The sequence below is a fragment of the Bidens hawaiensis genome, unplaced genomic scaffold (genome assembly GCF_021521415.1).
Source record: "Bidens hawaiensis isolate Kalapana, Puna unplaced genomic scaffold, B.hawaiensis_p1.1 tig00022914_1, whole genome shotgun sequence".
Taxonomy (NCBI): domain Eukaryota; kingdom Viridiplantae; phylum Streptophyta; class Magnoliopsida; order Asterales; family Asteraceae; genus Bidens; species Bidens hawaiensis.
The window spans coordinates 303472-316478 of NW_027493588.1; the positions used below are offsets into that span (position 1 = coordinate 303472).

Here is a 13007-nt window from a genome sequence, read left to right on the forward strand (position 1 = left end):
GACGGTCAGAGGCTATGAAGTTCTTTGTGGGTTGCAAGTGAAAACAAATATAGAGAGCAAACGAGGTGATAACGTGATAAAGACTGAGAGAATGTAAAGAGCAATCTCATTCATACAGAGTCATCAAAATTAACACATATATGCATAATTAATTCATTATACATATATATAGCTCAAACCATGAAAGCAAGTAAACATCGGGCTCGACCAATGGGCCTAACAATTATAAATGTCTGCATTTATAACAATTATAATATAGATAGATTTATAACAATTATAAACATCGGGCTCGTATAAATGTCTGCATTTATAACAATTATAAACATCGGGCTGGTATAAATGTCTGCATTTATAACAATTATAATATAGACAGATTTTTTTCCTAAGGTGACAGCTTATTGCAGTTTTAGTGTGGCACAAACAAAACAATTTAAATTTATATATGCATACTGTTCATATCATCTAAAGTTTTCGTAATATCAAATGAGCTCCAAATTGAGGTTGAAGAGTGATGATCGTGTGTGGGGCATGCGAATAAGATGGTGAGAGATCAAACTGAAAATGTTGTAAAATCATTGCTAGCGCAGTTTTTGCTTCCAACAAAGCAAAATTTTGTCCAACGCATATACGAGGACCCCAACCAAAAGGAATGTATGATGCTTGACCCTTGGTCACCTTTGACACACCTTCGGAAAATCTTTCAGGCTTGAATTCCTTAACATCGTCACCCCATATGTCACGGTCATGGTGCAAAAGCATATTATGCAATTGTAGCAAAGATCCAGCAGGTATTGTGATGTCGCCTAATTTGGTTTCTTGATGTATCGTGCGTGTTAATGATGTCACCGGTGGGTAAAGTCTAAGCACCTCACTAAAAATCATGTTAACCTACAAAACATAAGAAGTTACATAGTCTTAAATATAGAACTGAATCACTGACAAATCCTTAGAAGTTAAGACAGCTGTTGCTGCTACTTTAGGCAAAAATTATGAAACACTATTTTTGGTTTTCTGCTAATTAATATTTAAAGCTATGCAGATATAAAATACTTAATATTTTTGTAATTTCATGGAACTCGCGTTAATATATACTTTGCACAATAGAATCACGGAAGTAAAGAGATTTATATACACAATAAAGGCCGGGCAATGTATAAGAGAATTTTTTTTTCCTACGGTAAAAGTACTTACTGTTTTTAAACGATTCAACCCATCAATATCCAGTTTGTTCTCTTTGAAGACTCGTAAAACTTCATCTCTAGCCCGAGCTTGCCAATCCGTGTGTTGAGCCAACAACACCATAGTCCAAACAAGCAAAGTTCCTGTGGTCTCCTGTCCTGCAAAGTAGAAAAGCTTACACTCTTCAATGATTTCGTCAATACTTAATCCCGAATTGGTATTCCCTTGTTGTTTTATTGCTTTGTAATTGGAATCCAATAGTATGCCCAACAAGTCTTCATTATTACTTTCTCCTTCTTCAATTGCGATGATTCGCTTGTCGATGATACTCCTTATCGAAGCCCTCACTTCACGGTCAATTTCCTTCATTCTCTTATTTCTTTTTGTTGGTAAAAATCTGCAAAGTTGTGTTTGATTTTAAAATTCATCTCTTTCAACAATAGAACTTAAGGTATTGCCATTTTGAAATGAAAATATACTGTAATAATCCTTCAATCTCCATTAATCAAAAGTGAACAAGCTCAAAAGTTATGAACATATATACTCACCTTGATCCTGGAATATAGATTGATAGTATAGCCTCTACGACGAGTTGTGCTTGTACTAGTTGTAGTTCAAATATTCTTTTAGCTTCCTCAAAACTACTACCAAATGCCAAACGTGAAATTACATCACTGGAGAACGTTTGAAGATAAGGCCAAACATCAAGTTCACACGAGCTTTCCCTTCTTAACATATCTTCCCATTTGTTGATCATCTCAACGCAGCACGTATAAAATGCAGGCACCATATGCTATAATGAAAACTCACAATTATTTGATGATTGTATCTAAAGTTTCTTGCTAGACAATATGTAATAACAAACCTTGAGCTTCTCAACATGGAAAGCGGGATTGATGATTTTCCGGTGTTTGCTCCATTGATCGCATTCAGCGTCAGCTAGACCTGCTACTAGCAACTTTATTAAAGGGTTTCCCTTCGGCTTTTGAAATCGATAGTTATTTGCAAAGACTTCTTTTATCATAGCCGGTTCAATAATATGCACCACAGGTATAGGTCCCATCCAGGTGAAGTAGTTTTTGCCTGTACGATAAATAAATAGCATCATTTATGCCAATTGAAGAAACTTCAAAATTATTAAAATTTTAAAAATGCATTAAATGATAGATTTAATGAAACAAGTTACATCATAAGTACCCTGCTATCGAAATAATCATAAATTATAAGAAAGTTATTAGACACAGTCACACCACCTCCCAAACTCCAACACAATACAACTCGACGGTATTAGACCTGACGTCAAATAAGTGTCTATACTATTTGTATAGCTGTGTATGTAAAATTTAGCTATACAACTCGTATAAATGCCTATTTTTTGTGTGCATATCAAGGTTTTTTTTCGATAAACATGTCGGGTAATTATCAGACACGATACAAGATCTCGTCAGTTATTCAATAAAATAAAAGATTCTGCTGCTAATTATTTACAAGACACAAGATTTAGGGTTTCCACTATATGAGTTGTATCGTTCTTAACAAAAGCCTCGTATAACCTATACGAAGCATCTGGTCAAGAACATCAAACAACTATATGACTCATATAACTTCTATATGACTTATATGAACTCTTTAATTTCTTTTTTCCAGATTTTTTAATTTTTTTTTGTTGATGATGTTGTAAGGATTATGTCGAGAAATTCAAATTCCAACGAAATTGTTCAAGGTGTTTATGAGCCAATGTGCTTCTACAGTTCTCGTTAAGGACAAAGCATAAATGAGACTCACTCGGTTCTCAAGGAAGGAGATGGCAGGGCAAGCACGTTTGACTGAGATATAGTTAAGGCCGAGGCCATTATCAAGTCGGTACGTACGCCACAGAGGCAATTCTTTTATCAAGGTTACTCTCCTTAGGGTGGAGGGAGTCGTGGTCGGGTAGTGGCCGGCTCACGAGTGGTTGCCACCGTGGTGAGCACCGCCGCCACCCCCTGATTCTTGCAGCGGTGAGATTTTGAGGGGTAGTTTTGCCCGAGCATTTTTTTGATGAAACTCACATCAACTAGCCAACGGCTAGTTTGACTAGCCGTTGATAACGGCTATATTTATCTTATTTTTTATCTTATAAATAACCAATCTTATACCCACTCTACTCCAAATAATTTTATACCCACTCTTATAAAATTTATGCATACTCTACTCCAACCATAAAAATGAATTTGAATTTTCTTCCCGTCCACCTGAATACAAAGAATCTTCCAACGATAGTATTATCCAATTTCTATATGATCTTGACCTACAAACCAAAGAAGAAGGCACCGGTACATCTAGAAGAAGATACGTGGATCGTGATCACGAAAAAGGTCTCCAAGTTCTAATGGAAGATTACTTCGTCGAGAACCCGAAATACACCGAAGAAATGGATGAGTTACAAGATGCGACAATTCATTTCCCACTACGATCGGATCTTGTAGATCATATTGACTCTCTAAATCTAACCTAGCTACCTCGACGGCGAGTAGTATTTTTATTTTCTTATTTATTTGTTTTATTTTTTTTAGTTTGTAATTTTTCTTTTTATAAATGAAAGTTCTTATTTATTTATATATAGTTTTTTTTTTAAATTATTGCTTTAGTTTTCAAATTACAAAATAAAATTATTTAGGATAGTTTGGTTACACCATTGTTAGTCCTTAGGATAGTCTAGGACTCCAGGTAGTTTGCTTATTTAACAATATCAGTTTAAGTTCACACTTCACAACAACATAGCTATCTTACATTATCTCTACTTTATCTAAACTGATCGTACCATCTTTCAACCATGTCCACCCGCATGTCAATCCTCAATTCTAATTTTTTATGTGTATATTAAAAACTCTAGATTTCTATATTTTTTCTTTTCATCATACATATGAAAATAAAGAACGATTTTCGGTAAAAAAAAAATCATTAACTGTTACTCAGATTCCTTAATGGATTATCGGTAACAAGGAAAAGATTAGTTAAAATATGATTTGTTAAAGTATCTTATTTTAACCCAAAATATGTTAACGAGATGGATGGAAATTGCAACGAAAATGACACTCTATGGACGAAAAAGGCAAACTTAAACATTTGGAATAAAATAAAAAATTTGAACAAACCACAATGACAAAAACCATAATTTACTCTTCTATTTTAAACATTACAAAAGAATTAAAAAAAACAGAAAAAATGATGGAAAATAGCAAGGAAAAGTGAGCCAGAACGTGTACATAAGTAGTGACAACTTTATGGTCATAGGGCAAGACTCGGGCAACTATATCGTCATTTAGATTTATGGGTTTTGATTTGGCCTCTTTTACAATCTTTACAAACTCTTTCATGTCTCCAAACAAGAATCTATACGAGTTTCCCTTGAGGCCTTGCTTCCTTAAAAACTTCTCCATCCTCTTTGGTTTGAACCACACCCAATTCAAAAATCTTGATGCACACCACACAAGTATTATCAATATTATTATTCCCACACCACGCCATACTCCACTTACTTCCATCTTGGTAGGAAGCTTTCTAAATCTTGTGATGACTTGAGGAGAAAATTATATTTATTGATGGATGATGTTCGCTTTGACTCCCCTATACTTTTGAGTAATTCATGATGGACCCTATAATATTTTTGCTTTGTCGTATCAAGTGGTGGACCGATGATTTCTTTGCATTGGGGTGATCAAAGGCTTTTACCAGGGGCGGCCTGTTGGTCAGCGAAAACAAGTTAGGGATCTAAGCTCACACTTAATTAAGGACTCTAAATTCAAAAAAAACAATATATATAGATATATTATAATGGGTAAAGTTCAAAGTTATGTATTGGTGTGACGGTAGACTTGGTTGTTATTAAAGTATAGGTTACGAGTTCAAAATCTATAATAAGCAATTATTTTTTCTTAACAAAAAGGCCCAAAAATCTTATTTTGATTTAAGCATCTACATTCGTTAAGCCAGCTCTGGCTTTTACCATCATTAATGCATCACGGGTATGCTCCTCCATATAATACCATGACGGGGTTTATTTTTCATACAAAGATGCTACCAAAATATATGTGATCACAAACGTAGATTGCTCTCGCACTTGCTAAGAAGATAGAACGTCCTTGGTTTGAGCGAGGGCATTTATGAGTTTTACTTATTGTGTTGTGTTTTGAGTTTTTGAGATCTCCTTCATGTTGTAGTCCATATATGTCTAAAGATATTCATTGTCATAGGAAATGTTGATGGGGACATAATTATATAGTTATAATTGATGGTTCCTTTTATTCGTAAGATTTGTTGGTTAGAACATAAGTAGGTCAACGGTATGGTTACCCCGTCATTCAATATGAAATATCTTCTATGCGCTTTCAAATCATCAATCAATGTAGCTCGGAAGTTCAATTTTGAGTCTTCTTTTATCATCTTCGTAAAAAGTCATGTGGTCACACCTCGGCTAAGCATAAGCGACATTCGTCAAACACCCTACTGTTTCAAAAAGCCACAAACACCCATATGTTTGTTTGCTACCGTCACAGCTAGTTGAAGTTGGTAGGCTTAATAGTTTAAAATGAGCGTAACTGTTTAGAATGAGTTTATTTGCTTAATTGTTCAAAATGAACTTAGTTATTTTATATTTGTCAACTACTTTAACTATATTTGTAAAATTTTAAAATATTACATAAATTCTTTTGAGAATTGGTGCTAAAATTTCATGATGGACGTCGTCAAAAATTCATGGCGCCTAGAAATTAAAGCACAAATATACTAAGAAATCACATGACGTTTAAGTGTGCAAGTAAAAACAAGATAAAATAGGGGGATACAATTGAGGTTTTATTCCAAAGTTCAAGGGATATATATGTGAAAAAAGGTGTTATATCGAAGTGAGTGGCTGGACTGAAGATAAGAAATTAAGCATGCCTTGAGTGGAAACGTGGAGTGAGCTAGGACTTTAATTACGTGAGGAACACAATTAGAGACGTAAATGGGCTTGGGTTTGGGCCTGGGCTGAGGCTTGGTTTATATAGAGCTTGATATCTAAAACTCAAGCCCGATTTATGAATTATCTTTTAAGCTTAAGCTTATTTGAGCTCGGCTTAATTATTATTTACTAATTATTTAATTACTTTGATTGATTAAATACATTATTTTATTTAATTAAATATACTATTTTTATTTATATATTCAGATAGTTATTATTAGAACACGTGTAAAACAGATTTTAATTCAAAATGGTTGAAGTGAGGCGAGCATGTAAGGTTAGAGGTGCAAAAAAAACTCCAACCTGGAATCGGACCCGAAAAAAATATCCTGAACTGGTTTTTTTATACCCGAACACGTACCCGACCCTACTCGTAGAGTACGAATAGGGTATACATTTCAGTACCAAAACCCATACCCGGAACCGGACCCGATTTATACCTGGTAATACCCGAAAACCCGAACCGGGTTTTTCAAAGACCCGATCTGTATCCGAAATTACCCGAAAAATACCTGAAAAATACCCAAAAATACCCCTAAAAATTGTCACCCCTTAAAAAAATCCAATCTATATCCAAAAAAAAACCCAAAAATAGGGTTTTTTTCAATACCCGAAAATAGGGTATTCAAATACCTGGTTTTAGAATACCCGAACCCGATGCATAGGGTATGGTTTTTAGAAAGAATACCCAGACCCGAACCCAACCCGGGTATTGCTAATACCCGATTTTCAAATACCTGGTCATACCCGAACCCGGTTTCATACCCGAACCCGATTTGTGCACCTCTATGTAAGGTTGCATCAGGGGTTTTCTCATCTATGGTATGTTTTCTTTTGTGGGGACTGGGGAGTCTTCGAGTCAGGACTGATGCGACCAACTGATGTACGAGCTTCCCTTTGGGGACACCGGGCGCGTCATCCTAGTACCCCCAAAGTTCCGTACTTGGGAATGTGAATGATCGGGTGGGTCAATTGACCGCCGGTGATCTAAATTGTCGTTAAAAAATCTGTTAAGAAACATAAGAGTTAGTTTAAAGATAGACTATTTATTGATCAATATATTTACAGTAAACTTAATTATACACGTACCATGATTTTCTTATTTTTTATTTTTTTTTAACGAACATTAACATCTGGCACCTGGGTACATTAATTGGCAAAAGGTAACTCACACTTACAATTACAGGCAGCGTCGGTGACCTAGTCTGTCACCAATTTCAAAGAAACTTACAACCGAATATCCCACTGTGATAAAACTCATGAAATTAACTATATAAACGTGATTTATCCCAACTAGAAAAGTGTTTTTTTTTCAGTTCCAGCTTAATAAATGAAAGAGTTGACCATGTCATAAAAAACTAATGTGGTTACCTTTCATTTAATGTCAGAATATTGTAGAAGAAAAATAAATTCACAATTTTGGATTGTCAAAATTCATTTTTTTCATTTAGAATTAATCCCAATCAATAATTAAAATTAAGATTATTAAAATCCAACAATCTTTTAATTAATTACATGTTCCTTTACACATTACCTAACTTAATTTTCTAAAAAGAAAAAAAGAACATAAACTGTTCCTAAAACCGGATTAGAATGGGTTATTTTAGTCCATTTTAAGGGATGGGTTAAATTGGGAGAGTTACCCAACGAACCGGACCAAGTGGTTTGACTGACCGGATTTAATAAAGAATGAAAAAGAAAAAAAATCTATCTATACTAATAAAGAAAATAATTCTGGACCAAGTGAATTAACATCTATCTATACTAATAAAGAAAATAATTCTGGACACATGACATTCTGAGGTTAATTATCACTATCAAATTCTCGCTCAAATCATTTTTCTTCTATTGATGAAAAAGAAAAAAAATCTTGGTTCTAAATATAGTATTGATTATAAATTCAACAAACCATATTAATTGGTTAATCTTCATTGATTAAATTATTAATGCTATAAATTATATTTCAAACATACTTAATATAAAAAAAATATTAATATATATAATAATTACGTGTCATAAAGATATTTTCTTTAAAATTAAAATGTATATAAAAGAGTTTATGTTTAAAGAATACACGAACATTTAATTTTTGAAACATCTTCATATTAATGAAAATTATAATAATTTTGTTTACTTTTTATAAATATTCAATGTTTAATAAGCCTTAAAAATCAAAGACAAATTTTCCATTTTTTATATTTAGTATGAGAGACATCATGAAAGTTGTTCAAAAAGAAAAATATGGTGTCTTTTTTGGTTTATGGTTTAGGATTTAATGTTTATGGTTTAGGGTATGGAGTGAAAAACATTTTTGTGAAAGACTTTAACTACATCTTTCAAATCTAAATGCCTCATTATTTTAAATGTTGCTTTCAGTAGCATTGCTTCATTATTGTATATCGATTGTAGAACAACCCATTCTCGATTTAAAATTCAAGTGCATTTGATGATATAAATCAACTATATTTGTAATACATTTTTTACATAATATAAAGATACTTAATTATCTTTTATTATATTTGTATTATATTATTCATTGTAATTTATACATTAGTTTATACCGTATAATACACAGGTTTCTAAAGCTAGTATATATATATTTTTAAAACATTTTTACTGATTCACTTATTTTAGATTTTATTTTTGTTGGCATTGTATGTTAACATAAAGCATAAAATAATTTTATTCTTTTCACTTAGTTATATGTATTTTAATTTTCATATATTATTTACAATAATCCAGTTTATAAAACATAATCGAGCAGCAGGCTGTTAAGGAGAGCTGTCACATTCTTACGTGAAAATATGATCATACACCCGGCAAATAATTCAATAATTATTGTGATAAAAGTCTTTTGCATAAGTCATACCTAACTCGCTCTAATTTCAACTTGTATGTCCCACTATACTTTTTTCACGTAGACCGTCTATCTACCTATATAATAAAAAATGGGTTTTTAAAAACTTTTTTTTATAGCTAACAAGATGCCTCCAAAATGCCACATGTCAATTCATATTATTTTTTAATTAATTTAAATTCAAAATTCAATGTTATACCCAAAAAATCACGCCTGTCGCCTTTCAAATTCAGGATTGAGATTTCATCTTCATTATTCCAGAGCTTCTAACACTAGCACTCAACTAAACAAGTAAATATCAAACCTTTGTAATTTGATTCACATCTTCAATCATCTCACCTAAACATATTCAATCTTATTTCCAGCTTCAATCTGTTTCAATCAATTCACTTTCACATCACGGGTTAAATCAGGTTCAATCGATCAATCTTTGTAATTCTATTAACAGGTTCAAACGATCAATTACAATTGCATGTCTTCGATTAATATCCGAAATTGGTTTTTCTTGATATTTTTGGTTCTGCTGTCAGCAAGACGCAAATCATCGTTTGGGTTTTGTTATCTCCTTTACTCGCTGCTATCAATCTAACCCTAAAATCTATCTAGCAACAGTGTATGATTTCTGTCCAATCTGACCTTATATTGCATAATTATGTGGTTATTTTGTTTCTATAGTGTTTTATGCGTATTATGCTAAGGTTTCTTTTACATTGCTTGATTTGCAGGTTGTGATAATGTAGAGTCAGCTGTTGTGATTAAGAGGAAATCATACCTCCTGTCAAACTCATCATTGTTCATCATCCAATCTTCGAGGTATGTAATTGATCATTTCAATAAATCTTTGTTTAAATACGAACAATGAAAGTGGCGGTGGTTCGGAATGAAGGTTTTTCAAACACACACAGCAATAGCTAAACAATCTCAAAATCTTTTGTTTTTATATTTTTGTATTTTAGTATCCTCTTTTGAAAAAGGTTTGGAAACTAAATAATCTCAAAATCTTTTCTTTAAAACAATCTAGATGATTTAATTTTGTTTCTAGGAAGATATTCAACCTTATGGGAATTATCAAACTCAATTTAAAATTTGTAGTTTATATAGCAGTCATCACAACATATATAATCATTAATCAAAACCATATAATTAAGTAAAATTTGCTCTTGAACATTTGTTCTGTTAACTGTTTATTCATATATTCAAAACCAAAATTTAATGGATGCATTTCTTTAAAAACTGTTAATATGTAGGACTAGAATGCTTTGTATGATAATCCAAAATCTATTCTCTACCCAATTGCATTTTTTGATATGCCAGCATGAGTTACTACTTGATAAATAGAGATTTGGTGCATGTATAATCATCATATTGCATAAATATAAGGTTTAAATACATTTATAAATACATCTTATAATCTGATATGACAATCCCTTTTTTGAAACAGTGAATGAGAACCAATTGGGAGAATTCGAAGGGGAAGTTGAATCAACCTCCATTCCAGTTAAAACTCGCCAATAAACATTATTTATATTTTTTTTATTTTCATGTAGTCTATTTTTAGTCCTTTTAAAACTAATAAAAATTGCTTTTTATTGATTAGGATTTTGATTATGTTTTAATATTCACAAATTTAAATGAATTTTAAATTTTTAGTTGCTATCACTACGTAGGAAAGGGGATCTGTGTTCTGCGTCGGAATCCTCAAAGATGTGGGTGTCAACATCATTGTTGCCATTAATAGCTATTAACCAAAGAAATGCAACCATGGAAAAGGGTAAGATAGTAACCAGACAACATGAGTTTGAATTCAAAGTTTTCCAAAATAAATTCCACCATGGCAACTTAATTGCTCTAACAAAAGCTTAATCAAAATTTTGGGGAGGTTAATGCCAAGTTTATGCGTTAGAAAGATTTTTCGAAAAAAAAAACTTATTATGATTTATATGGATATGTTGAAAGAAAAAGAAAATTGGTTAAATATGACAATTATATTAATTCTGTTATAAACGTGTAAGAAAAGAAACATCCATGTGAATGGATGAACATTTTCAACACAAATTTAATGCATATGTTTCCTAAATAGTAAAAGTAGTTGTATATATATGAACCTTATGTAACAAAGGAAGAAGCAACAATCGAAAGTTACTGAATATATATCTCTCTCATGTTTTTGTTTTTTGTCATCTTCAAATTGTTTAATACATTGATAGTCTTGTTATAATTTTAGTGGTAATATTATAACACATTATCAGCACGAGCCGCTTATATCCTAACCAAGAAAGGTAATAGACACAAAGGTACCTACATAAGCATCATAAACACTTCTTTAATTATGTACATTAGATATATATCTATGCATATACATATACTTACTAATATACTGAGTAATAGCAATAATGTGTATAAACATTGTTATTAAAATTTGATAACTATTCTAACTTTTATTTATATATGCACACTAATATCTCATTTAGAAGTTAGATTTATTTACACTAACAATTCTATTCTTATTATTGTGCATACTAATTATATATTTTATAAAATAAACTGTATTTAATATCTTATTTATTATCTTACTTTAAATAATTAATATTATATATTATATATATACACACACACAAACGGTAATGTTACCGTTATAAACGGTAATATAACCGTTATAAAAGGGTTATAAATTTTCACTATAAATAACCAATCATTAACCCCATTTCATTTACAACAAACATTCTTCTTATTAAATTTATCCAAGATAAAATTCTCAAAATGATTCACCCGGTTTTGATGTTGGTCACTATAATGCTTATACTACTTCTCATTCTAATTTTTAATCTCCCATCCGAAGATTTCGTCATTTTCTTTTTCTTTTATATGTTTATAGCTCTACCAATGTATTGTATCTCATTGTTGATATATATGGATTATAATATTTATCTTATTATTTGCTCTATTATGTTTAGCAACAAAATGTCAAATATAGCAAAACTCGAATTCCCTGCACTCAACATTTCTGGAGAAAATTATATGTCTTGGACAGCAAATGTCAAAAGACATTTAAAATCTATGGATGTGTTAGACGCAATCCAAGAATACAATGATTGCTCTGACCAAGATAAAGCAAGAGCTGATGTTTTCATCCATAAACATATTGATGAATTACTACAGCATGAGTATTTTAATTATGATAACCCATATATGATATGGGAAGATTTGAAAAGCAGATTCGGTCATCTAAATGAAGTTTTACTTCCTACTTCTAGAGATGAATGGAACAGTCTTAGGTTCCAAGATTTTAAGAGGGTAAATGATTACACCTCTGCTTTATACCGAATTTGTTCAAAGCTAGAATTTTGTGGGTATCCCGTAACAGAGGAAGAAAAGTTAGAGAAAACTTTCTCCACGTTTCATGCATCAAATATAAACTTGCAAACACATTATCGTTTGCAGAATTTTAAGAGATACTCTGATCTAAATGCATTACTCCTTGTAGCAGAGAAAAATAATGACTTATTGATGAAAAATCATCAATCTCGTCCCACGGGTTCATTAGCCATACCAGAAGCACATGTTGCTCACAAAAGTTCTCATAAAAATTCTGATCATAAATGGGAACAAAGTCGAGGACGAGGCCGAGGACGTGGACGTGGTCATTTTGACAAAAGGCATTTTAATGATCGTAAGCATCCATTCAAATGGAACAATAACTCTTACGGTCGTGGTCGTGGCCGTGGTCGTGGTCGTAACCAGAGAGCCAATAATTATCATGTCCCACACAATACCAATTCCAACCACCAAAATAAATTGAATGAAGCTGGTAGGTCCGAAAACAATGGCACTTCATGTTTTAGATGTGGAAGTACAAACCACTGGGCAAAGGCTTGTCGCACAGCTCCACATCTGTGTGAACTGTACCAAGCCTCTCTAAAAGGAAAAGAGAAAGAAGTGAACCATGTTGATAACTTTAATAATATCAATGCTGAGCTGAGCGTTGAA

The 13007-nt window shown here is 32.1% G+C and overlaps 1 protein-coding gene across 1 annotated transcript; it reads right to left on the reverse strand.

Moving 5' to 3' along the window:
* Window positions 1-462: 462 nt before the first annotated feature.
* On the reverse strand, window positions 463-2257 carry LOC143566583 (cytochrome P450 CYP72A219-like). Its single transcript, XM_077053247.1, has 4 exons — window positions 2045-2257; window positions 1728-1972; window positions 1192-1576; window positions 463-888 (listed from the first exon to the last, which is right to left on the reverse strand). The coding sequence occupies exons 1-4, from the start codon at window positions 2240-2242 to the stop codon at window positions 463-465; spliced, it is 1254 nt and encodes a 417-aa protein (XP_076909362.1). The 5' UTR covers window positions 2243-2257.
* Window positions 2258-13007: the final 10750 nt, after the last annotated feature.

Coding starts and splice junctions, on each gene's coding strand:
- LOC143566583 (XM_077053247.1), bottom strand. CDS start 2,242: ATGGGACCTATACCTGTGGTGCATATTATTGAACCGGCTATGATAAAA. Junction 1,973..2,044: donor TCCATGTTGAGAAGCTCAAG/GTTTGTTATTAC, acceptor TTTTCATTATAG/CATATGGTGCCTGCATTTTA. Junction 889..1,191: donor GGTTGAATCGTTTAAAAACA/GTAAGTACTTTT, acceptor TATGTTTTGTAG/GTTAACATGATTTTTAGTGA.